The sequence below is a fragment of the Sturnira hondurensis genome, unplaced genomic scaffold, assembly GCF_014824575.4.
Source record: "Sturnira hondurensis isolate 20B ecotype Veracruz unplaced genomic scaffold, ASM1482457v3 Scaffold0000982, whole genome shotgun sequence".
NCBI classification, from domain to species: Eukaryota; Metazoa; Chordata; class Mammalia; order Chiroptera; family Phyllostomidae; genus Sturnira; species Sturnira hondurensis.
The window spans coordinates 81,533-108,816 of record NW_028073613.1 but is presented as its reverse complement, the minus strand read 5'-3'; the positions used below and the strand labels follow the sequence as shown (position 1 = coordinate 108,816).

General features: G+C 41.3%; 1 protein-coding gene across 2 annotated transcripts in view; it reads right to left on the bottom strand.

Moving 5' to 3' along the window:
- PHKA1 (phosphorylase kinase regulatory subunit alpha 1) overlaps positions 1-27,284 on the bottom strand; it is a 174,126-nt gene that overhangs the window by 110,368 nt on the left and 36,474 nt on the right. For both annotated transcript variants that reach the window (XM_037057663.1, XM_037057673.1), the window contains exon 9: positions 2,526-2,579. In XM_037057663.1, coding sequence (XP_036913558.1) covers positions 2,526-2,579 — 54 coding nt within the window. The remainder of the gene's footprint in view (positions 1-2,525; positions 2,580-27,284) is intronic.

The window sequence follows — 27,284 nt, the reverse complement described above, 5'->3', positions numbered from 1 at the left end:
AACCATCAACAAAGTGAAAAGGGAGCCCACTGTATAGGAGAATATATTTGCCTAGGATACATTTGATAAGGGATTAATTTCCAAAATATATAAAGAATTTATACAATTCAACACCAGGACGACAAATTATCCAGATAAAAAAAAATGGGTAAGGGACCTGAATAGACACTTCTCCAAAGAGGACATACAAATGGCCAACAGACATGAAAAAATGCTCAACGACACTAATCATCAGAAAGATACAAATTAAAACCACAATGAGATACTCACCTCATACCTGCCTGAAAGGTTGCCATCAATAAATCAACAAACAATAAGTACCAGCAGGGATGTAGAGAAAAGGGAACTGTTGGTGGGAATGCAGACTGGTGCAGCCACTGTGGAAAATGGTATGGAGTTTCCTCAAAAAACTAAAAATTCAACTGCCTTTTAACCCAGCAATCCCAGTTCTGGGAATATATCCTAAGAATCCCGAAACACTAATTCAAAAGAATATACATACCCCTATGTTCATTGCAGCCTTATTTACAACAATAGCCAAGATTTGAAAGCAGCCCAAGTGCCCTTTGGCAGATGAGTAGCTAAAAAGCAGTGGTACATTTACACAATGGAATACTACTCAACGAAAAAAACAAAGGAAATTTCACCCTTTGCAACAGCATGGATAGACCTGGAAAGTATCATGCTAAGCAAAATAAGTCAGTCATGGAATGACAAATACCACATAATCTCACTTATATGTGGAACCTAATCAATAAAATAAACTGTTGAACAAAATACAGACAGAGGTATGGATACATGGACTGAGAGCTATCAAAGGAGAGGAAGGAGGGGGACTGGATGAAAGAAGATGAAGGGATCAGCCAAGGAACATATATGCATAACCCACAGACACAGACAACAGTGTGCTGTGGGAAGTGGGGAGATAGTTAGATGGAGGTGGGCAAAGGGAGAAAAACAAGGACAACTGTAATAGTATAACCAATAAAGTCAAAAAACAATTCTAAATGACATTTCCTTCAGTACAATTTTTCTCCATTTTCTAATGTCATAACAAGATAATACTTCTGTAATAAAAAGTTATAAAGAAACAAAAAGAGATGAGGGTTAAGAACCATCATCATGAGGTGATACATGAAGCAAAAATTATACATGCAGTGCCCATACATAATGAATGAATGGCCAAAGAACAGATTCTTGAAAAACCCTCACAGTTTGGTGAGTGAAGAACAGAAAGAGGAAAAGAATTAGGGTGGTGCAATGTTGTGAAAACTGAAATAAGAAAAGAGTTTCAAGAATACATAGGAGTAGGTAATACCGATGTGCTACAGAGAAGTCTAGTGGAATAAGGATTGAGGAAAGGCTATTGGATCAGTCACTTAGTAGATTATGATAATGCTTCAGACTATAATTTTAGTAGATTGGTAGGGGCAGAAGTCAACACAGCTAAACAATAAAATTTAAGAGAGGAAGTAGACCACAAGGGTTGAGCTCAATGATCTAAAAAAAAATATTATAATGGCTCTCAACCAGCAAATCTAAACATTGAATGATGTTTATTTGGTCAGTGAAAGTGCTTCTTAATGATCATTCATTCCCGTTAATAATACTTTTCTTTCTTTTTTTTTATAAGCCAGGTGGTGAAAGACAAATACCATATGATCTCACCTATAAGCAGTAGAATGGAGTGTGGGAGGTGGGGATGGCTGGGGTGTGGGGGAGTGGTGGTGGGGAAAATGGAGGCAACTGTACTTGAATAACAATAAAAATATTTTAAAAAAATACTTATTTTTCTTAATTGACAATTCCAAGGAGAAAATTTTTAATATATTTTTGAAATTTTCAGTTCTCACCTGAGGACATGATCATTCATTTTAGAGAGAGGGAGAGACAGATAGAGAAAGAGAGAGAAATATTGATGAGAGGGAGAAACATCAATCAGTCGCCTCCTGTGTTCAGGGACTGAACCCACAACCTAGGTATGTGCCCTGACTGGCAAATGAACTCATAATCTTTTGGTGCACAGGATGATGCTCCAACCAACTGAGCCACCAGGCCAGGACCCAGTGAAAACTTCTAACAAGTGTCACACGAGGAAATTGATTTTTCAAGATCATGAACTGTTTAGAACTAACCAACTGCAAAATGTGGAAGGGAGCCAGAAAGATCTGATGGAAAGATTTTTACCCTATATCATTATTAAATATTTCAGGGGAAGATACTTTGAGACTATGCAAATATTGTGTTTCTGTCTAAGCTTTCATCCACTGATTTCGGCATCTAACCTGAAACTAACCAACTGCAGAAACTGGAAGAACTATACTTCCTCTATTTTACTTAATTCAGAAAAGATGACAAACAGAACTTGGCTACTAAGCCCAACAAAAGTAGAAAACATCAGCTATTGTTATTCTATTGAGTGATTATTTTAAATGCCATGAACAAGGTAAGTATTTTCTCTGAATGAGGCTGCATACAGTAGTGAACATTTTACCTTGGAATCATTTTGGGGAGAAGAAACCTACCTCTTTAGGAGTTTTATATCCATCTCGAAGAAAGCGACAGCAACCATAACGACCCTAGAAATGCAGAGACAAAAGGTCAGAAGTATGCATACTGGTTCAGCCATAAAATTATTCAGAAATACATCATTTGCCGTAACCCTTGTAAATATTTATGCACTCAATTTAGGGGCATCTAAATATATAAAGCACATCTTGATGGACATAAAGGGAGAGACTGACAGTAACACAGTCATAGTAGGGGATTTTAACACCACATTGACATCAGTGGACAGATCTTCCAGACAGAAAAGCAACAAGAAAAGAGTGGCCTTAAATAACACGCCAATCATATGGATTTAATTGATTTTAAATTTATTTTTCACCCCGATATTCACTGCAGCATTATTTAAAGTAGCCAAGCTATGGAAGCACCCAAGTTTCCATCAATAAATGAGTGGGTAAAAAAAGATGTCGTACACATATACCATGGAATACTACTCAGCCATAAAAAAGAATAAAATCTTACCATTTGCTACAGCGAATGGATGGACCTAGAGGGTATTATGCTAAGTGAAATAATTCAGTCTTAAAAAAGGAAATACCAAATAATTTCACTTATATGTGGAATCTATAGAACAACATAAACAATAAAATAGAAACAGACTCATAGATACAGAGGACAGATTGATGGTTACCAGATGGGACGGGTTTGGGGGGACTGGATGGAAAAGGTGAAGGGATTGAGAAGTATAGACTGGTGTCACAAAATAGTCATGGGGATGTAAAGCACAGCATAAAGAATATATTATACTAACTATGTATGGTGCCAGATGGGGACTGGGAATGTCAGGGGGAACACTTTGTAAATTATATGATTGTTTAACCACTATGGACCTGAAACTTATATTAAGAGTAATATTGAATATAAACGGTAATTGAAAAATTAATATGAAACACATCTTTTGCAACAGCTACATGTGCCAACCTATCACCAATACAAACACAATAATTAAAAAAATAATAACTTGGAGATCCAAGATGGCAGAAGAGTGGCAGTTACATTAACCTCCTCCCAGAACCAATCTGGAAGTACCACTAAACTGTGGAAGAATCATCCAGAATAAACAAATGAACAATAGTGAGAGAAAAGCCTTATAGCCATGGTCAGACAGAAGAAACAGCTTCAGCAAAACCCACCTGGTATGGAAATCGGAGGAAACACCAGAGGGCTGGCTGGGTGCCCACAGGTGGCAGCTGAAGAGCCAGAGGAATATTTAAGCAGCCAGCTGGATTCCCCTAAGAGGTGTGGGGTCTAAACCCTAAGCTGGGATCCCTAGCCTAGAGAACCGGAGCCCAAAAAGTACACAGGTAACATCCAGAGATGGACAGCTGGAGAAGCAAAGAGCCATTTAAAGGGTCAACACATACATTTTCATTTGCAGCCACTTACCCTGGGCTCTGGCAAAGGGTGGGGCAAAGTGGGCTAGAGACGCCAGAGGAGAGACTGGGGACAGAGGCTTTGGGGAGAGAAGTCACTGAGTAGCTGCCAGGTTCCAGGTGCTGGGTCATCCCCCATATGGCCGCAGTCATAGTGCTCAGGTAGGCTACTCCCCTTCAAGTTGCAGTAGTCTGAGGGCAAGCAATAGCTCCCACTCCAGGAGGGATTCTGTCCTGCCCTGTGGTGCTTAAGCCTGACTACTGAGTGCAGATTGACTAGACTAACAACTGAAGGAGTCAGCCACAGACAGTAGATCCCTGGTAGTCTCCAACAGGCTGCCTAAGGCCAGATAAGATCACCATCTGACATCACCAGAGGCGGATCCAGAAAAGAAAACAACAATAGTAAATACTAGGTGCTACTGAGACGAAATCCAACATGGTCTTTCCCTGATTTGTGATATTTTCTTTCCTACATAGCTTGGTAACATTCATTTTTTTTTGTCCTTTAAGTTTGTGTATATGAAGTCACTAGATTTGATATTATAGTTTATTTCAATTAAGACATTTTGTTCCTCCCTTCTCTTACCCCATTTTACCTTCTTCTTGCCTCTTATTATTTTCATTTTAAATTTTGTTTTCTCTCTTGCTATAACTTGTTTCCATTCTGCACTCTTAATATTTCTCTCCCATCCAGCCTCACAAAACCAATTTTTTTGTCAATGGTCATCCCACATACTTTTTCCCATTCCTAAAGTACCTGCATTCTCTTTCCACCTTTAGCAACCCTTTGTTCATTGGTTATGAATAGGGTTGTTGAATTTTTTCAGTTTTATCTCTAGATCTTCACTGTTTTTTATTTCAAATCTCAAATTTTACGGTTCCCCTCTTTTACTTTTTTGGTGTCAAATTTTAATTTTTCCCTGGGTTAGCCTATTTTTCTTTTTTCTCTTTCATCCTGTCCATTTTCCTTCTTATTTCTTTTTCCTTTCATCTCAAATTTTAATCTTTCCCTGACTTAGCCCAGTTTCCATTCCTCTCTCTTAGTGTTCCCTCTCCCTCTATCATCTCAAAATCACTTCCCTTTCTTCTAGAAATTTCTTAAGCTTTGCTTTCTTTTCCCCCTCTTATTCCCATTTTACCTATATTAATTTTAGCTTATTTGTTGTTGATAGTGCTGGGGTGTATCTTTCTCTCCAATTTGTTTCCTATTTATTTATTTATTTATTTTCCCTTTTCTTTCTCTCTCTCACTTTATCTTCTTTTAATTTCTGTTTAAACCTAATACTACACACTTCCCTTCTCCTACCCCATTCTGCCTTTTTCATTCCCTTTTCATGATGTAAACTTTCTTTCTTCACATTGCTCCAATTCCCTACTCTTATTAGGGCTCCTCCCTCTACCCTCTCAAAATCATTTTTCTTCTAGTAGGTCATCTTGTAACAAGGTGCAGCTAAGAGGGGGGGCCCAGAAAAGGATTTGGAATGGGGTCCAGAGCTCAGGGTGTCCAGGAAATATTAAGATGTCATCACCGCACCCCCCCCACCCACCCAGGGGGAAGGGACAAATGGAGCAGGGCCATTGAGAATTGTTTTGCATAGCAACAGTTTTGCAGCTAACCTCTGGAATGGTCATTTAACATATCTATAAACTTTAACTGGTTTCATAGATATGTTAAATAGCTGTGGCCATACTCTGAGCCAGGGAGAAGGGAATGGCTTCCACCCAGGATGTAACTGGGACTGGTCCCCTGGGTTACAGCGCCTACGTGAGAGCTTGGAGTTGATTGGCTCCACACTGGGGCCACACTTGCCCAGACTCACTATGGCAGCCCAGTAAAGCTGGGAGGGTATGGGAGTTCTGGCAGGTGTAACTGATTGTAGGAGGAGTCAGAAATGGGGATGCAAAGGAGGACTGGCGCGGGGATTTAAACCCAGACATTTAAACCCAGACATGGCAGCCATTGAGGAGAGAGCTACGCTGTTTGGAGCAGAGTGAGGACCCCCTCTTGGCAAGGTGAAAGAGAGATCCATGTGGTTTGGGCAGAGTTAGGACCCCCTCTTGCCCAGGGGAAAGAGAACCACGTGCTTTGCCAGAATGGGGACCTCTGCAGCCAGGTGAAGAAGAAAGCCACAGGCTTTTGGTCAAAGTGCTGACCCCTGCAGCTCTGGTAGAAGAGGCCCATGTGGCTTTGGGGTGCTCCCTTTGGCTGCATGGCCTGGGAAGCAGGAGAGACTTTGCCTGGAAGAAGGGTGAAAGAACTCTTTGCCAGTAGACCGCGAGAAGGTGCCACATGGCTTTGGAGTAATTAGAGATCCTGCCTGGATGGCAACGCAGCTGACGGTGCCAGTGGCCTGAAACACAGACATGTGTTTCTTTTCCTGAGATACAGTACCTCGAATTAGGGCAGGGGGAGAAGGAAGTGCTGTGGGCATCTGTGGTTATCCTAAAGGACTTTGATATTTTTATGGGGACATCGGGTCACTACTTTAAGTCTGTACAGCTTTAAATAAACCTTTCCTTTCCTTTTCACAAATCTCTGGCATTGAGAGATGTCTTTCCTGTGGCGGCGGACAGACAAGCCCGGCAGGTATTAGTATACCATCCTTGGGAGGGGCCCCTGTTTTCCGTAGCAGTTTTTGGCATCCCTCAGTGGGCCAAATATTGCCCCCTCCTTGGACCTCTGCTCGGTAACAATCTCACATTCACTCTCCTTTCTTATAATAGTCTTAATCTCTTTACACCCTTATTAATACTGGTTCATTTGCTATTGATAGTGGATTGCTGGTGAAAGTTATATTTGTGGGTGTGGGTTTGTTTCCTGAGCTTTGTGGTTTTGTTCTGGCAGTAGCTGCACAAAAGCATACAAGAGGTGGTGGGTGGAGTGACCCTCAGCCAAACACCTGGTGGGAAGGATCCACCAAAGAATGTCCCAACAACAATCAAAACCCAGAGAGCCAACATAAATGTCATAAAAGGTATCCTAAGAGCATCAAGTTCAGGAGATCAAGGAGACTGCACCACTGAATAACACAGGTCCGATGCCATAGAAGTTCACATCCCAAATACAGGGAGTCAAAGTAGATCAATTTAAGAAGTAGAAGCAAACAAGAAGAGCTTCCCCTAAAATGGAGAGACAAAGAAACAATCCACAATTGAAAGGAAAGGAGGAATCCCCAGAAAGAGTGCTAAATGAAGCAGAGGCAAGTAAGCTATCAGACACTGAGCTCAAAACAACGGTTATAAGGAAGTCCAATGAGCTCAGTGAGAATTACAAAGAACTACAGGGAAGCTACAAGGAACTTACTGTAAAATAATCAGAATGAAAAAGCACATAGAAACTATCAATAAGAGCCATGAGGAAATGAATACAATTTCAGAATTGAAGAAACACAGGAGAAGAAATTAAAAGCAGGCTTGATAAAGTGGAGGACTGAATGAGCGAGCTAGAGGACAAAGTAGAAAAAAATTCCCAGAAAGGGCAAGAAGAGGAAAAAAGACTCAAAAAGAACAAAGAGGGGTTAAGGGAGCTTCCAGACAACATGAAACATATTAATATCCATATAATAAGATACCAGACGGAGAAGAGGAGGAGCAGGGATAGAAAACATCTTTGGAAAAGTAATGACAACAAATTTCACTTGAGAGCAAGAAGTAAACCCCCAAAAGTATCTATACATGCCATCATCCACTATTTACCATGCCCTTTCTGTGAGCAGTGGCACAGAATCATCACCTATAAACTTATCCTGGAAAAATTTTCCAAATATTTTTGCTTATAAATTGAACAATGCAAGAGAGTGTTTGTGACCTCTTTTTTCCCCATTAATGTTCAAAAATTGGAAAAGGACATAGGTAGCCCAATACTCTTAAATTATGACAGGCCAAAAAAGGTTTTTCTTTTCTCTGTAACATGAAATAAAGCCCCACATAGCAAAGTCAATTAAATAAATTGTTTTGGCTATAGAATAAAAAAGTGTCAACCCAGTAAAAGAAAGCCAAGATATCCTACAGGCATTCCAAATTTTATAAGAAGTAGAAAGTCTCCCACCAAATCCCATGGAATAAAAAGCATGCATTTTATAACTAATGAGAAAATAATCAGGTAACACTGAATTGATGTGAAATACACAGAGACTCACAGACGATGCAGTCTAGCCCTTCACTTTACAGAAAAGGTCACTGAGTCCCAGGAAATAACAGCAACACACTGGCTGCCTCATGCAGAGCAAATGGCAGAATCAGAGCTAGAACCCAGGTGTCCAGATGCCCCTTACACAGCTCTATCTACTCCACCACATCCTTCTCTTAATCCAGGCACCAGACACCACGTCAAGAGACTCCATATTTTACATGTTTTTCATTGAGTTCCGAAGATGTCTATTTTTAAAACAAAAGGGCTCCTGAAACAGATCCCATTATATTTTTCTCTCAGCCCTCGAGAAGGTGAATTTTCATTCTCTTCCAGGGCCAGGGTTTGAAGGAAGCCATACTCATAAGATGCCAGAACTAGTAAAGTACTTTCTTCAGGAATAAGAAAGAGAAGGAGAAGAATCAAAGAAGAAAGTCAGAACATGCAAGACATGGAACAGAATCCAGTACCTGTACTTGGGTGCAAGATCCAGAACTCACTTTCCTCCTTTTACAATCTGAGTTTCCTCCCAAGAACCACTCACCAACCTGACACCAACACTTTTATTTTTAATTAAATTTACTGGGATGACAGTGGCTAATAAGATCATACAGGTTTAAAATGTACATTTCTATGACGAAAGATCTGTATCTTGCATTGTGCACCCACCACCCAAAGTCAAATCATCTTCCATCACCATATATTTGGCCCTCTTTACCCTTTACTACTCCCCCATGCCTCTTCCCTCTGGTAACCGCCAAGCTGGTGTCTGTGTCTTTGAGTTTTAGGAACAAAACAAACTCACTTTCCTTTCTTCCATTTATTTTCCATCTGCCATTTAGGAGGCCTAAGTACATGCATTCCTGTATTGGGACAATAATACCACTTCCCTTCAGCCTCTCTGGTCTCCTAGCTTTGGGTTTGCAGGTGCCCAGTAGGTGTTGGTACCTGCGTGTGGGCCACATGTGTTCAGACACCTCGAGTGGTCCAAAAATAGCACACAGCTCCATATGTCTATAATGGCAACCTACCGGCATTGAAATAAGATGCTGATATTTTTCATACATACCCACACTTTAGGGCACACACACTCCTCTCCTTTCAAATGTACCTCCTTAGATGTCCTTATTGGTCTATCTTTAGAAGACTGGATCATCATGCAGGCTACACAATATTTAGAGGAAGTGGGTTTCTATTGAGGTTTCTGGAGTCTTCCGAGTTCGTGGTCAATCTTAATTAAACAATCACCAGTCAGGAGGGCTTTACTCAGCTCCCAGACTGCCCTACAATCACAAAGTTCGTCTTGTCTCGTCACTGTTACTTCAGTCACCACCCTGCAGATTACCCATTATTACCTAGACCCCTGTCTACATACTATCCTACACATAACAAAATTAGACTCAGCTCTCCCCATCTTCAAAAGCCCTTCTTTTCTGCCCTCTGTATCTCATAGTCAATCATTAACAAACTTTCCAGTAGCTTCCAATTCTTCTCTCAATATTTCATTTCTGTTTTATAAATGCAATGTGGCTATGCCTTGAGGAAATCACTTCTCCTGCAGTCATCTTAAGTAAACATTAGTTTTCCTCACATACCCCAGAGAGTAGGTGGCTGGTTTGGTCCTTATTGTTGCTTCCACACCATTTCTGCTCCTTTCGCCTTCAGAATCCAGATTTCATTTGTAGTTCATTCTATTACACAATATCATGTGACACCCCTCCTTATGTCTTCTCCTTGATTCATTACACACTTTAACTTCTCAGTTACTTTCTGTGACAGTTTGGGCAACTTCAACATCTATTATCCATGTGTATACTAACCCAACATTGGCTTTGCAAAGCTTTCATGTTCTCTCATCTCCTATGAGAGATATTTCTCTCCCATCACATTTAAGCCACTATCTTTAATGCTCATGCTTTAGACTTTGACATTCCCTCAAATTGAACCAACTCTTAAATCTTGATCTTAAGGTGTACATCTTGAGCTATAGCTGAGTATTCTTCCTGCCAAAGTGCCTTCCTCACGTGCACATGCACACACACAAACACTTCCAACAGTTCTTCAACGTTGAACTCCAATCTATGAACTTCACTACATCTCACAATGAATCGCCCTTTTTATTTCTCATCTCCTCATTCCTAACCAATGCATGGTTCACAGTCCATTATTATTATCACTCGTTTTCATAAACTTTCATCTCCCTGCCTTCTTTCCACTATGGCAATTTCTTCGCAAAACTACAACCCTTCTTAAACCCAGCTATCTACCTACTTTGCTCCTGTATGTAAATTATGAATTTTGCTATAGAAACTTACAAGACTGAACTGCCTGATCTCACCTTAAGTTTCTGACCACATATCTCAAATCAGCAATCCTCTCATATTATGTGCCTATTTCCATTTATTCAAAATAATAATCAATACTTATCCCCTCAGTTCCTCAAAACCCCACCCTCACTCCTGACATTTTATACCCTTATCTTATCCTTCCCTGAAAAAAAAAAAAGAAGCATCAAGAATGTCCTTATGCCTTCCTCAGGAAATCCACTGTATTGCCCACACTTATAACTATACCATGATTTATTTCCTTCTCTTCTGTACAACATATAAATATTACCTGTCCTCATGTAAGGCTAACTCTTGCAGATTTACTATAAATCCCATCTACTAGTTCTCTGAATATCCCCCTCTTGCAGTCTCAATATTTCTTCTCCTGCGATTATCCCCTTAATGTTTTATTTCACCAATTTCATTGAATAATTTATATCAGCATACAGATGTGACTAAAATCTATCCTTTAAAAAATTTACTTTTGGTATCAAATTCTCCTCTAGGTACAATCCCGTATTTCTCCCCTCCTCTCCTTAGCACCAACCCTGTCAAAAGAAAATGTCTATCCATGCCCACTTCCTCCCATCACATTACCACTTTAATATACCTCATTCAGGTTCATATTAAATCTTTCTCACTCTTTTAATATTTTTTCAAAGTTACCAATTGCCTCCATTTTATCGACTTCAATAATCACTTGTTTGTTCTCATCTATGAAGAGTATTTCATAAAGTTGACCATGTTTCCTCTTTAAAATATTACATGCCTAAAACATTATTGTTTTTGGAGTGCTTCATTCACCTGATTTTTTCCCTCCTGTTTTAAATTTTTGGGTTATTTACCAAGGCAAGGAACTGCTGGGCAGTATAGGAAGTCTATGCTTAAATTGTTAAGGAACTGCCAAATGACTTTCTAGAGACAGCACCATTTTATGTTCACTCCAGAAGTGTATGAGGGTCCCAATTCATCCATATGCTTGTTATTTTGTTATTTCTTTGGTTAAAGCCTTCCAAGTAGGTGTGCTGTGGTATCTCATGGTGGTTTTGATTTGCATTTTCCTAGTGACTAATGATATGGAGCATATTTTCATGTGTTTTTTGGATATTTGTATATCTTAATTGGGGAAATGTCTATTCAAATCTCTTACCTAATTTTTAATTGGGTAATAAGTATTTCTGTTGTTGAGTTGTAAGAGTCCTTTCTATACTCTGGATACTAGACCTTTATCAAATATATGATTTCCAAACACTTTCTCTCTTTCTTTGAGGTGCCTATTCACCTTTTTATAATATTTCTTCTAGAATAAATAATTTTAAAAAATTTTTACAGTCCAATTTCCTCTTTGTTGCTTGCGTTTCTGGTGTTGAATCTAAGAACCCGTTGCTTAACCAAGTCCTATATATTTCTGATCTCCATAACTGACCAAAAAAATTCAAACCACTCCATTCAAAAGATATATTTGTGCTGACTTACCATGCGCCCAATCCTGCTCTAACTATGGGGATAGCGATGAACAGGACAGTCGTGACAGAGATTGCCAGCTGGTTTCCAACCTTCAGGTTCTCCTCTTCTGGGTAGACTACATTTCTCCTTTTATATGGCAGCTGGGTGCAGCTGGGTGGATTTTTTTTTTTTGGAATGACCTGAGCAGGAGGAATGCATGCCCAAGTTGAGCCTAGCCTATAAACATTCCCATGTGCCCTGCACCACGGTCTTTTCTTTTTCTGTCATTAGAATGGAGATAGCCACAGGAATCCCAGCAGAGCTGGCAAAAAAAATGCTATCTTGTCACTTACATTAATAGGGTTGTGATGAAAATTAAACAGGGACATGGATATATAGTTTAATTTCTACACAGAGTTAGTGATCAATAAATGTTTATTATTATTATTAGTCTTTTTAAAAATTTATTTAATTGTTGTTCAAGTATAGCTTTCTGTCTTTTACTTCCATCCCAGCTCACCCCCTTAGTGCAGTCTTTGTATGCTACAGTAATCACCTAGAATAAGAAAACTGTTAAGAAACCCCACATTATTCAGCAGATGGTGTAATTATGTCTGCTATCTTGTAGACAGAGTGTCAAACTTTTTTTTGATGCTAGCAGTCTTTTCTTTTTCTACACAGTTTCTCTATTGATGAACCAAGATAATTCTAAGCCACTGTAGATAATACTTAAAGGGCCACAATTTGATAAATGCTTATCGACTGAAAAGCAACTTAAGCTGAAACAATACAAGAAGGTTAGTTTTAAGGGTTATGAGAATTCTAAATTGGGCGGAAACATCTTGCATTTACACAACACTATTCCATAAGAGAACCCCACCACTCCCTCTTCCCTGACTTGCCTATATCCGATAAGAAAGCCCAGGCACACTTTTCTGTGGAGCCAGCAGGGAGTTCAAACCATGCAAACCCCAACCTGTATGGAATTCTCACTTCAGGTTCATCCTCTTGCTACCATCAAAGTCAAGTCTCCTTTCTCTGCTCCCTCAAGCCATTCTTTTTCATGTTAAATTACAGTTAACATTCAATACTAGTTTATATTGGTTGCAAGTGTATCTCAAACCATTCTTGAACCTGCTTGAGAGCCTTCCCTGCACTGGTAGACATGCACTCTGAGCTACTGCCTGCTGGCTAGCTTGTGCTTTCAACTGCTCTTCTTTGTGCTGCATTGTGAGTCTTATGAAGCATCTGCTACAGATTTGACTCATGGCCTGGATGGTGTAGTTCAGTGGATTGAGTGCAGGCTGTGAACCAAAGGGTCACTGGTTCGATTCCCAGTTAGGGCACATGCCTGGCTTGCAGGCCAGGTCCCCAATGGTGGACATATGAGAGGCTACCACACATTGATGTTTCTGTCCCTCTCTTTCTCATTCCCTTCTCCTCTCTCTAAAAAAAAATTTTTTTTTAAAGATTCGACTCACATAAGTCAGTTTAGCAAACTGACATATAGTGACAGGAGGCTTCCTTTATTAAAGTAGTCCTCAATCATGTGTCTCAACCTGGACCTATCTGTGCATCTCAGATTGAAGAAAACGTCTCGATTCCAAAAAAGGTATGACTGACACTGTGTCTAAGGGAATGACACTTACCTTGTGAACATTTGTTGTGTCTTAACCAGTTGTTGGCTCCCTTTCTAGACAGAGGTTGGTTGGTGAGTCTGTTCAATGTACTGGTGCGCTGGGCAGTGACTTGTGGAGGAAGAGCTGTTACTATGTGGGATGGTGAAGTCACACCCCTAAAAGCAGAGACTCACTAGAACCTTACAAAATGCTTCTACTGATGCTGCCTGTGCCTCTGTCTCACACACACATACCCAAGGTCTTGATCCTCAACTCTAGAGAGAAACATCCATAGCATCCCTGTGACAAAGCCAATGGATGAATTCAGCTGTTGCCATGGGGAGGACCATAATCGTGATGGCACTGACTCAGTTTGGGGTTCTCTGGAGGAAAAGGTTATAAATATGAGGGGTGTAGAGAAGAAAACCATTGAAGTATATCCAGTAAACAAACACACACATGCACACACCAAATACTACCTGGAAAGTTGTCTGGAAGAGCCAAGTGTGAGAGGGATGTGTAATTCATTCCTTTCCTGAAACTTAAATGTCAGTATTTAGCTCTGTGGGATTTTAGGTAAGATATCTAAAATACTAGGTAGCAATATATAAAGAACTCATATGACTCAACACCAGGAAGACAAACAACCCAATTAAAAAATGGCTAAAGGATCTGAACAGACAATTCTTCAAGGAGGACCCACAGACATATGAAAGGATGCTCAGCATCACTAGCCATCAGAGATGCAAAGTAAAACCATAATGTGATATTATCTCACACCTATCATTTTGGCTATCATTAATAAATCAACAAACAACAAGTGCTGGCGAGGATGCGGAGAAAAGGGAACCCCGGTGCACTGTTGCTGGGAGTGCAGACTGGTGCAGCCACTGGAAATCAGTATGGAGTTTTCTCAAAACAACTAAAAATGGAACTGCCTTTTGACCAGGAGATTCCACTGCTGGGAATATACCTTAAGAACCTGAAGTCACCAATTCAAAAGAACCCATGTACCCCTATGTTTATAGTGGCACTATTTACAATTGTCAAGTGCTGGAAACAGCCCAAGTGCCCATCAGTAGGTAAGTGGATAAAAAAACAGTGCTACATTTATGCAACGGAATGCTACGCAGCAGAAAGAAAGAAGGGACTCCTACCTTTTGCGACAGCATGGATGGAACTGGAGAATATTATATTAAGTGAAATAAGCCAGTCAACAAAAGACAAATACCATATGGTCTCCCCTATAAGTGAAATCTAAAGAACAAAATAAACTAACAAATGAAATAGAACCACAGGCATGGAAACAGGGAGCAGACTGAAAGTGACCAGAAGTGAGGAGGAGGACAATGGTGGAAAGAAGGGAAGGGACTAGACAAAGAACATGTATGAATGACCCATGGACTTGGACAAGTGTGAGAATTGACTGTGGCAGTGGGGGCGGGGGTGGGATGGGTAGAGGAGGGCAAAGCAGAAAAGCTTGGGACAACTGTAATAGCAAAATACTAGGTAGGTATTGTGCTACCTTAGTCACAATAGCTAATATAAATAATGCGAGTGTCCATCCATAGATAGATGGATAAAGAAGATGTTATACACACACAAACACACACTGCACTGTATCACTTATAGGTGGAATATTTAAAAGAGAAAAAGTCAAACTCATTGAAACAGAGAGTAGAAAAGTGTTAGCCAGGGGCTGAGGGGTGGAGGGAAATAGGAAGAGCTTCGTAAAAGGTGCAAACCTTCAACTATAATATCAATAACATCCAAGATTTTGATGTTAAAAAACACAACAAACAAAGCAAACTCTGCAGGTTCTCAAAAACAAGAATTCTAAAACCTGGCACAGCCCAGAGGAGCCTAATGAGGCATGCTCAGATGTCTAAATGTCATATGTATCCTGGATGGGATCCTGGGACAGAAAAGGCACACTAAGCCGAAACTAAGGAAATCTGAATGAAGCACAGACTTTAATGAATAACTGTTTCACTGTTGGTTCACACGTGTAACAAATGTACCACACTAATGCAAGATGTTAATAAGACAGAAAACTGTACTTGAACAAGAATTAATAAAAAAGTAAAAATTTTAAAAAAGATGTTAGTAATGAGGGAAATTGGGTGTGGGGTGTGTGGGTAATACCTTCACAGGTTTTCTGTAAATCTAAAAGTGTTCTAAAATAAAACATGTACTAAAAACTCACAACATACTAGACGATGATGAGGGCTGGGAGACAGCAGAATGAACCGATGAATGGAGACAGCTGTGAGGAGTGGCTTAGAGGAAACGCCCTCTCCCTGACCTGTGCACTACAGCCACTGACCTAGAGGAGATGAGGAAGAGTGAGAGGTCAGTTTGGGAAAGCCCTTAGGGGGAGTGGAGGAAGCTCCACCCTTCTCTCTGCACCCTCCCCCGCCCTCCTGGAATGTGAAGCCTGGCCTTTGTGATGTCACTCAACACCATGGTTACCACTGACGGAAGGAACTTCTTGATGGCCAATCACAGCTGAGGGTGTGGCTCCTCAGTCTCCTGGAGGGTATATATAGCGGTCAGGAGCCCCTGCGTGCGGCCCTAGTACTACCAGAAGGCCAAGGAAGCTGCCGAAACGATGGAATCTGATTCAGACCAAGAGAGACCGACAACAAGCACCGAAACGAGGGAATCTGATTCAGACCAAGAGAGACCGAGACCGACAACAAGCACCGGAATGAAGAGAAAGAGAGACTCCCAACTAGCCGATGAGGAAAAGGAGAGGAAGGTAAGACTACCTACCCTACTCATACGCCTCCTCTTCTTCCCCATTGATGCCCAACGCAAGACTTTGCCCTGCCCGTGCGTGGGACAACCCCCTCCTCAATTCACTCTCATTCCCTTACAACCCCGTCCTTACTTGTTTCCCATCCTCTTCCCGCAAACCAAAGTCTTTCTGGGTTTCTCTTGTTTCCCTACTAGACGCTGAAGTTATCGGAGGCAGTAACTGCAATCCTGCGGCAGATTGAGGAAGAGCATCAGGGAGAAAAAGTAACAACAGTCGTCTCATGCTCCGGGCAGGGTAAAACAGTCAGTGAAAATCATCCAAAAACGGAAGAAGAAAAACAGGATTCTGCCTCTGCAAGTGAGGATTCTGCCTCTGCGAATGAGGAGTATCCCTCCGAGAGTGAGTCTTCTTCTTCCGAAAATGACGAATCTTCATCCACCCTGTATGAACCAGAAGCCGAAGACCCTTAAATACATGCAGCCTCCCCAGAAAAAATGCTGGAGAATGGTCCCTCGCGCAGAGATCAAACCGGACCAAATGAAGTAACTCTGTGTTAATGATTAAAATATTGGCATGTGTGGAAAGGAAATGTGTGTGTATCTCTGTGTGTTCTCTGAAGATGGGGAGGGAGCGAAGGAAGGGGCAGGTTCCTTGGGAGAAGGGAGAGAGGTAGAATCCTGCAAGTTTGGGGACTAGGCCAGCCAGTCCACAGTGAGGCAGATGCTGAGAACAAGGACTAGGTGTCAACTGAAGATAATTTTTTTCCTGAACACTTTCTCATACTGGCAAGGATGGAAAGAATTTGGTGTTTGGTTTGTGTTCTGTACCAGGGGAGGGTGGGGTGGAGTGATGTGTGAGGGGGGGACAGTGTGGGATAATGAATCTGATTCCATTTTAGATGGTAGACCACTTGAAAGATTTTATTTATTTCTTTAAGAAGGGAAGGGAGGAAGGAAGAAAGGAAGAGAAGCATAAATGTGTGTTATCTCTTGTAAGCCCCCTACTGGGGACCTGGCCCACAGCCCAGACATGTGCCCTGACTGGGAATCGAACTGGCGACCCTTTGGTTTGCAGGCTGGTGCTCAATCCACTGAGCTACGCCAGTTAGGGCTAGATGTTAGATTGCTGAGAGCTTTCAGTCTCACTCCTTCCACTTCTGGCCCACGTTTAGACAAGCTGATTTAAAAAAAAAAATCCGGGAGTTACTGAGCATAAAATAGAAACAGATATGCTTAAGCTTAACCATTGGAACTGATGTCTTGCCTACATTCCCCATAGCCAAAGCACTCATTGCCCTAAAATATCTTCTAGTGCATATGGACAATCTGACCCCGTAAGTACTAAAATTCAGTATTTTGCTCTTACAGTAAGCTTGAGAAAATATACCCTGTGGACCTTCCTCCTTACTCATAAAATAAATAATGCCTTCCACCCTAGTTTAAAAAGGGCCTTCACAGATTGAAACTCATTATATGAGATGTATTTACAGAAGGTATAATTATCCCCACTGCCTCTGAATCTAACAGCCAAATCTGACTTGCTCTTCAACCTGAAAACCATGAATGGGAGGGGAGGAGAGGAAAATGGCGGCGGAGTAGGACGGAGCGACTCCAATTCTCGTACCCCTGGGAGAAAATCCTGGCAGATTTACTGAAGAACAGCGCAATCAATTCCCCAACCAAAAATTCCCCAGCCTTTATGAAAGTAAGAGACCAGAGATAGTGATGAACCAGACAGCTACAGGTCGTTGGGGTCTCAGGGACTCGAGTAAGGACGGTGGTGGGCAGGCCGGCGGCAGCCATTGGGCAGCGCATAAACACCTCAGAGCTGCGGCTGCCTCAGCGGTCGGGGCCCAGAGGCTTCCGCCTGCGCCCAGCGACAGGGGCGTCTGCCACAGAGGACTCATCGGACCCGGCACCTGTGAGTCAAGACAAAAGCAGCAGCGGCAGGGCCGGCTGCCCTCGGCCAGCCCGAAACGCCTCGGAGCCACCGCTGCTGCTGCGTTAGGGGTGTAGAGGCTTCCGTCTGCGGCCAGTGCCTCGGAGGACTCATAGGGAGCCCAGCACCCAGTGGAGCATTGGGCTGGCTGCGGGGTCCTTGGAAGAGCTGGCTCCCTCCCTCACCATCTAGGCGGGGCCGGGTGGCAGAGACCTGTCTGCCTAGGTGTAAAGGGAGGGTGGCAAGGACATGGGGCCGTGTTCAGTTGCGATCTCTGTGGTCGCCAGCCCACCAGCCTTCCAGGCCAGGAAATTTGAGAGGAGCATTGTCCTAACCAGTCAGGTTGGGATTGGGCTGGGCTGAGAGGCACGCTTTCTGGAGAAGTTTTACTGGAAAGTGGACTGAGGTGTTCTCCTGTGAAGGCAGCTTGACTTGCTTCTCACCCAGCCACAGGACTGGGAAGGACCAGTACCAGATCCCGTGGGACCCAGGCAGCCTGTTGGGTGGGCGGGCGCCCGCACCCCAGTCTGGTAGCCTGGCTGGCGGGCGGGTGTGTGCCTGGGCCTACAACCCAGCCCACAGAGGGGTCCTGTGGAAACCAGAAAAACCGGATTGGACAGTTGGAAACCAACAAGGAAGGAGGTTTTGTGTTTTTTTAACTTTTTTCTAAACTTTTTTTTAAACTTTTTTTCAGTAATCCTATATATTTTTTTAATTTTAGTGTTGCTGTATCTTTCAGTACTCTGTTTCTCTCCTTTCTTTTTTCCTGTTTTAGTCCTTCTTCTTTTCACCCCAAACTTACTGCTTTTGCCTCACTTCTCTTGCCCGTTTTTTGTTTGTTTGTTGCTTTCTTTGTTGCTTTCTATACCACGGTAAATACTTCACAACACATCTCTAGGGTCTTAGCCCACTTTACAGGTTCCTGAATTCTATTACTGTAGTGACTAACTCTACTTGCTCACACGCTACGTCTATTTACTATTGTTGACTCTTACCTTAGCTCAAAATCTAGCCACCCGCAACCTCACTGCTTTCTAGATACAACTCACAAGCCTTCCCTCCCCAACAAGAGACTTATCTTTGGTCTATCCTTTCTTAAAAGTGGCAAATTGGGTTGAAGATTACAGTTAACACTGTATAGAGCCTAAAGATCTTCTATCTCTTCTCTACCGGCTGTGACTGTAAATATCATAAACTACTCTCCTGCTGTCATAAACCATTTTGCCTCCCCCTCCAACTGATCACACACACACAAAGAAAGGAGTAGGAGGAAGCAGAGAATATCAAGATACCTGCAGGAGACTGCACCACTGAATTTCACAGGTATTCTACCACAGAAGTTCACACCATAAACCTGGGGAGTCAGAACAGATCAATTTAAGAAGCTGAAGCTAACAAGAAGAGTCTCATAAGCAATGGGAAGACAAAGAAACAATGCCCAAATGAAAGAAAAGGTGGAAGTCTCAGAAACAATGTCAGATGAAAGAGAGGCAAGTCAGCTATCAGATATTGAATTCAAAGCACTAGTTATCAGGAAACTCAAAGAGCTCACAATGAGCTACCAGAAACTAGAGGGGAGCTATAATGAGCTCTCCGCAAACTAGATCAACATGAAAAAGGAAATAGAAACTATCAGCAAAGGCCAAGAGGAAATGAAGAATACAATTTTGGAACTGAAGAACACAGTAGAAGGAATGAAAAGCAGGATCCATGAGGCAGAAGATCAGATCGGTGAGTTGGAGGACACAGTAGAAAGAATCTCCCAGAAAGAGCAAGAAAGGGAAAAGAGGCTCAAAAAGAATGAAGATGGACTAAGAGAAATGCAAGATAATATGAAATGTAATAATATCCGAATAATCGAAATACTAGAAGTAGAAGAAGAACAAGGGATAGAAAACCTATTTGAAAGAGTAATGATGGAGAATTTTCCTAATTTGATGAGAGAAAAAGTTACACAAATCCAGGAATCACAGAGAGTCCCATTCAAGAAGAACCCAAAGAGGCCCACTTCAAGACACATCATCATTAAAATGGCAAAATTCCAAGACAAAAAGAGAATCTTCAAGGCAGCAAGGGAGAAAAAGGAAGTAACATATAAGGGAGCCCCAATAAGGTTAGCTACTGACTTCTCAATGGAAACACTCCAAGCAAGAAGAGAATGGCAAGAACGATTTCAAGTCATGAGAACCAGAGGCCTACAACCAAGGCTACTTTACCCAGCAAGCCTCTCAATCAAGATAGAAGGCCAAATAAAGAGCTTCCAAGACAAAAGAAGTCTAATAGAATATGCCTCCGCCAAACCAGCTCTACAAGAAATACTAAAAGGGCTGCTTTAAGGTAAAAAAGGAAAAGAGAGAAACAGAGAGGAACACAGTTACAAAATGGAAATTAATAAGTACCTATCAATAACAAACTTAAATGTAAATGGACTAAATGCTCCAATTAAAAGACATAGAATAGCTGAATGGATAAGAAAACATGACACACACATATGCTGCCTACAGAAGACCCCCCTCAGGACAAAAGAACATCACAGAATAAAAGTGAAAGCCTGGAAACAAATTTTCCAAGCAAATGCTCAAAAAAAAAAAAGCCAGGGTAGCAATTCTAATATCAGACAAAATAGACTTCAAATACATGGCCATAAAAAGAGACCCAGAAGGTCACTTCATAATACTCAAGGGAAGAATCCACAAAGAAGACATTAACATCATAAATATACATGCACCCAACATAGGAGCACCCAAATATATAAGGAAAATATTAGAAGACTTCAAGAAAGATATTGACAGCAACACAATTATAGTAGGGGATTTTAACACCCCACTGTCAAAAATGGAGAGATCTTCCAAACAAAATATCAACAATGTTATAGATGCACTAAACAACACCCTAGATGAAATGGACTTGACTGATATATATAGAGCCCTTCATCCCAAACAAGCTAAATACACATTCTTTTCAAATGCCATGGAAAATTTTCAACGATAGACCACATGATAGGACACAAAACGAGCCTCAACAAATTCAAGAAAGTTGAAATCATACTAAGCATTTTCTCTGATCACAAGGGACTGAAATTAGAAACCAACCCCACAGGAAAAAACCCAAAACACCCAAAATCATGGAGATTGAATAGTTTCCTATTAAAGAACGAATGCGTCAAGACTGAAATTACGGAAGAAATCAAAAAGCTTCGGGAAACAAACGTAAATGAACTCAAAACAACCCAAAACTTATGGGACACGGCCAAGGCAGTCCTGAGAGGGAAGTTCATAGCAATACAGGCGTACCTAGAGAAAATAGAAACATTTCAAACAAACAACCTAACTGACCCCTGCAAGAACTCAAAGAACAATAACAAAGACATCCCAGAGCAAGGAGAAGGAAGGAAATAACCAAGATCAGAGCAGAATTAAATGACATAGAGACTAAAAGCACAATTCTAAGGATCAATGAATCCAGGAGTTGGTTTTTTGAAAAGATAAACAAAATAGACAAACCTTTAAGTAGGCTCATCAAGAAAAGAAGAGAGAGGACCCAAAGAAACACAATCAGAAATGAAAGAGGAGAGATTACAACTGATACCACAGAAATGGAAGGGACTGTAAGGAATTACTATGAAGAATTGTATGCCAATAATTTGAAAACCTAGGTGAAATGGACACATTTCTAGAAAAATATAATCTTCCAAAACTCAATGAAGAAGAAGTAGAAAGCCTGAATAGACCAATAACAGCAAATGAAATTGAAGCAGTAATAAAAAAACTCCCATCACACAAAAGCCCTGGACCAGATGGTTTCACAGGAGAATTCTACAAAGCATTTAGGAAAGAGCTAACCCCTATTCTTCACAGACTATTCAAAACAATCCAAAATGATGGGAAACTCCCCAACTCTTTTTATGAAGCCAGCATCATCCTAATTCCAACACCAGATAGAGACACAACAAAGAAAGAAAACTTTAGGCCAACATCGCTGATGAACATAGACGCTAAAATCCTCAACAAAAATATTGCCAAACTGTATCGAACAATACATCAAAAAGATCATACACCACGACCAAGTGGGATTCACCCAGGGATGCAAGGATGGTTCAATATCCGCAAATCAGTAAATGTAATATACTACATAAACAAAAGCAAAGACAAAAATCACATGGTCATATCAATAGAAGCGGAAAGAGCTTTTGATAAGGTACAACACCCATTTATGATAAAGGCACTCAGCAAAGTGGGAATAGGGGGAGCATTCCTCATAATAAAGGCCATATATGAAAGACCTACAGCCAACATCATATTCAATGGACAAAAACTAAAAGCTTTTCCTCTAAGATCAGGAAGAAGACAAGGTTGTCCACTTTCACCACTTCTATTCAATATACTATTGGAAGTTTTAGCCTCAGCGATTAGGGAAGAAAAGGAAATAAAAGGCATTCAAATTGAAATGGAGGAAACAAAACTGGCATTGTTTGCAGATGACATGATAGTATACATGGAACATCCTATAGCCTCTACCAAAAAACTGCTGGAACTAATAAATGAATTTGGCAAAACAGCGGGATACAAAGTGAATGTCCAGAAATCAAAGGCATTTTTGTACACTAACAATGAATCAGCAGAAGCAGAAATCAAGAAAAAATCCCATTCGATATAGCAAAAACAAAAATAAAATATCTGGGAATAAACCTAACCAAGGAGGTTAAAGACCTGTATGCAGAAAACTACACAACACTGAAGAAATCAAGGAAGACACAAATAAATGGAAACATATACCATGGTCATGGATTGGAAGAATTAACATCATCAAAATGTCCACACTACCCAAAGCAATTTACAGAGTCAATGCAATTCCTATTAAAGTACCAAAGGCATATTTCATAGACATGGAACAAACACTTCGAAAATTTATATGGAACCATAAAAGACCCAGGATAGCAGCTGCAATGTTAAGAAAGAAGAACAAAGTAGGAGGGATCACAATACCTGATATCAAACTGTATTAGAAGGCCACTGTAATCAAAACAGCCTGGTACTGGCATCAAAACAGGCAGTTAGACCAATGGAACAGAACAGAGAACCCAGAAATAAACCCAACTCTCTACAGTCGATTAATATTCGACAAAGGGGGCAGTAACATAAAATGGGGTAAAGATGCCGTCTTCAACAAAAGGTGTTGGGAGAACTGGACAGCTACGTGCAAAAAAAAATGAAACTCGAGCACCAACTTACACCATACACCAAAATAAATTCAAGGTGCATAAAACACTTAAATATAAGCCATGACACCATTAAAGTCCTAGAAGAGAACATTGGCAGGAAAATCTCAGATATTTCACGCAGCAACATTTTTGCTGAAATGTTCCCTAGAGCAAGGAATATAAAGGAAAGAATAAACAAATGGGATCTCTTCAAGATCAAAAGCTTCTGTGCAGCTAAAGAAAACAGCATTAAAATAAAAAGACAACCAACTGTATGGGAAATCATATTTGCCAATGACACCTCAGACAAAGGTTTAATCTCCAAAATATACAAAGAACTCACACGCCTTCACTCTAAGAAGACAACTAACCCAATTAAAAAATGGGCAAAGGACTTGAACAGACACTTCTCCAAGGAGGACATACAGGGGATCCAGAGACACATGAAGAGATGCTCAATATCGCTTGCTCTCAGAGAGATGCACATTAAAACCACAATGAGATACCACTTTACAGCACTCAGAATGGCTATCATAAACAAAGCAATAAACAACACATGTTGGAGAGGGTGTGGGGAAAAGGGGACTCTGGTCCACTGTTGGTGGGATTGCAGACTGGTACAACCATTATAGAAAACAGTATGGAATTTTCTCAGAAAACTAAAATTGGACTTGCCTTTTGACCCAGCAATTCCACTGCTAGGATTGTATCCTAAGAACCCTAGAACACCAATCCCAAAGAACCTATGCACCCCAATGTTCATAGAAGCACAATTTACAACAGCCAAGAGTTGGAAGCAACCTAGGTGCCCGTCAGTAAATGAATGGATCAAAAACCTATGGTACATGTACACAATGGAATTTTATGCTCCAGAAAGAAAGAAGGAGCTCCTACATTCTGCAACAACATGGATGGAACTGGAAAGCATTATGCGGAGTGAAATAAGCCAGGTGTTGAAGGACAAATGCCACATGATCTCACCTTTAACAGGAAGCTAAACAACAAAACAAACAAGCAAGCAAAATATAACCAAAGACACTGAAATAGAGAACAGGCTGACAGTGATCAGAGGGGAGAGGGGAGGGAATTGCAGGGGAAATAGGGGAGGGATTTAGAGGAACATATATAAAGGATACATGGACAACAAGTGAGAAGGGTGGAAATGGGAGGGAGGGGGGAGCACGGTGGTGGGATGGGATGGGAGTAATAGACAGAAAACTGTACTTGACAAATAATTAAATAAAAAATTGGGGGAAAAAACATGAATGGGGTCTCAATGTGAATTTTCATACTCTTAATGTCAGGGTCTCATCCATTAGGGGTCCATATCTCATACTATTTAAGTTACTGATCCCATGCAATAGCAAACTGGTAAATACTTTGTAGTCACAGCAAAGTATTTGACTGACTGACATGCTCTCCTCGGTGCCTATTTCAACAGCCTCTAGCTACACTTAACCTTCATTTTTTGAGACATAAAACATCTTTACTTGGGTACTCAGTGGGACACCTCACCTCTCCACTCGCCTCATCTCACATAACCTTTGCCAACAATATGGAACCACACCTAGCTCTTTCCAGATGCACAGATATGACATCACACTGATGACACCTCCTTTGAGGAGATTCACAACACACTTATTCTAGACACTAAAACAGAGGAGTTCACAAAAAGGGATGACCCATTAACTCCACATGTAGTACCAGGCCCCGCCACCTTGGTTACATTTCTGAAAATCATTAGTTACACTGAGGGTTGCTCTAATCCTGAATCTATCAGGAAACAGCTTTGATCCTTTCTACCATCTTAGACACTTTTGCATTATGGAAGTGACATTCCTCATATACAAACTTTGTTTTAGTTACTTTGCAGATAGGCCCACCTTGAACAGGAGTCCTTGCAACACTGGGCTCTAAAATCTGTCTAAATGACCATACACAGTCACTCTTGTTGGGGCCTTCTAGAAACTCCTTCACTGCAGAGGTTTAGCAACCTTCTCTCAGACCTCTTGGAGCCCCTGGACCATCCACAATAGCCATTGGTTGCCAATGAGCTTCTTATACAAGGGGCTGCCCTCCTCGACCTAATGATATATGCCATTAGTGTGGCAAATGGTGGCCACATACTGGACTTTGCTACAAATAGAGGCTCTCTCACACCCTGAATCTGTAATCCCCTATAACTAGCTCCCCATTATACTTTGACCATAGAGGCAGCATTCTGCAAGCTCAGCATGGCTACTTAGGTGCCCTTGCTATAGAATGGAACTGGAACCGGGCCCTGCGCATTCACTGTCTACAGGAGAACATAAGTCCCCATATGCCCAGTCTCTTTCCATGTGGCGCGGTGATGGCAGAGGTTATCTTTTAGAACCCCTGGACACCTGGGGAGCCTCTTAGGACCAGCAGAGTGAATACCAAAAGGAGTCCATTCACTGAAGCAATGATTTCAACAGTCTCACACTTAAAGGAACTTGCTTGAAAGCTGCTGCTTTTTATCCCTTAAGCAGGATGTTCCTGGTAAAGGACAGGACTGAGGGTCAGCTCAATTGGCTGAACTTTAGTAAGTCATGTTAGCACTGGATGCCTTGGCCAACAGTTGGCTTTACATATACATTTTTATAGCTCTTTGGAAAACTCTATCAGTATTGAACATTCAAGCATATTTCTTCCCACCGAAATTCATTCATTCATTCATTCATTCATTCATTCATTTCCTCAACATACACTGAACCTATTTTGTGAACCAGGCCTGTGCAGCAATGTGGACAATACAGAGCTTATGGTTCTAGTAGCGACCACAGCAGCCTACTCCACAAGGGTGACAGTGTATAAAGTGGCCATTGCCTTGACAGAGACAGAAGGAATGCGTCCAGGTATTCAAGAAAAACAAAGATATTATCTCCAACTTGCATAATCCAATAGCATTAGGATTTTGAACTGTGGTTTGAAGAACTGACAGCATCTGGACATGGAAAGATGGGCATTGAAAGTAGGTGAGATGGGGCCTTCCAAGTGGAAGAAACAGCATGGATGCAGAGCCATGTAAATCAAAGACCCAGCAATTGGATGAATGGCAAAGTTTATATGAGATATATTTTAAGTCAAAACAAATACTAAAGACACAGTCTCATCTAGAGAAAAAGTCACACACATCCAGGAAGCACAGAGGGTCCCAATCAAGATGAACCCAGAGAGGCCAACTCTAAGACACATCATAATTAAAATGGCAAAATTAAAAGGCAAAGAGAGAAAGCTCCCATATGGCTATCAGCTGATTTCTCAACAGAAACACTACAAGCCAGAAGAGGGTGGCAAGAAATATTCTAAATAATTAAAAGCAAAGGCCTACAACCAAGACTACTCTACCCAGCAAGACTCATTTAAAACGGAAGGTAAAATAAGAAGTTTCCCAGACAAAAGAAAGCTAACAGAATACACCTCCACTAAACCAGAACCGCAAGATATGCTAAAGGCACTGCTTTAAGTAGATGAAAGAAGACTTCCAGCCAAGATGGAGGCGTAGGTAGACACACTGTGCCTCCCTGCACAACCAAAATGAGGACAACAAAAATTTAGAAAGAAAAAAACCCAATACTGACAGAAAATTGAACTGCATGGAAGTTGGACAACCAAGGAGTTAAAGAAGAAACGTTCATCCAGACCAGTAGGAGGGGTGGAGGTGGGTGGCCAGGTGGACAGTGCAGCGGCTGATGGACCCAGCGAGGCAGCAAATTGTGGAGGGGAGCAGCGCACAAGGCAGCCGGTGAACCAGGCGGTCCCACATTCACACTCAGATAAACCGGGCGAAACCAGGGAGCCAAGACAGACTGCACAACCCAGGGTCCCAGCTCGGGGAAATAAAGCCTCAAACCACCTATGGGGGTTGAGGTGCCAGGAGAGACTACCAGCCTCACAGG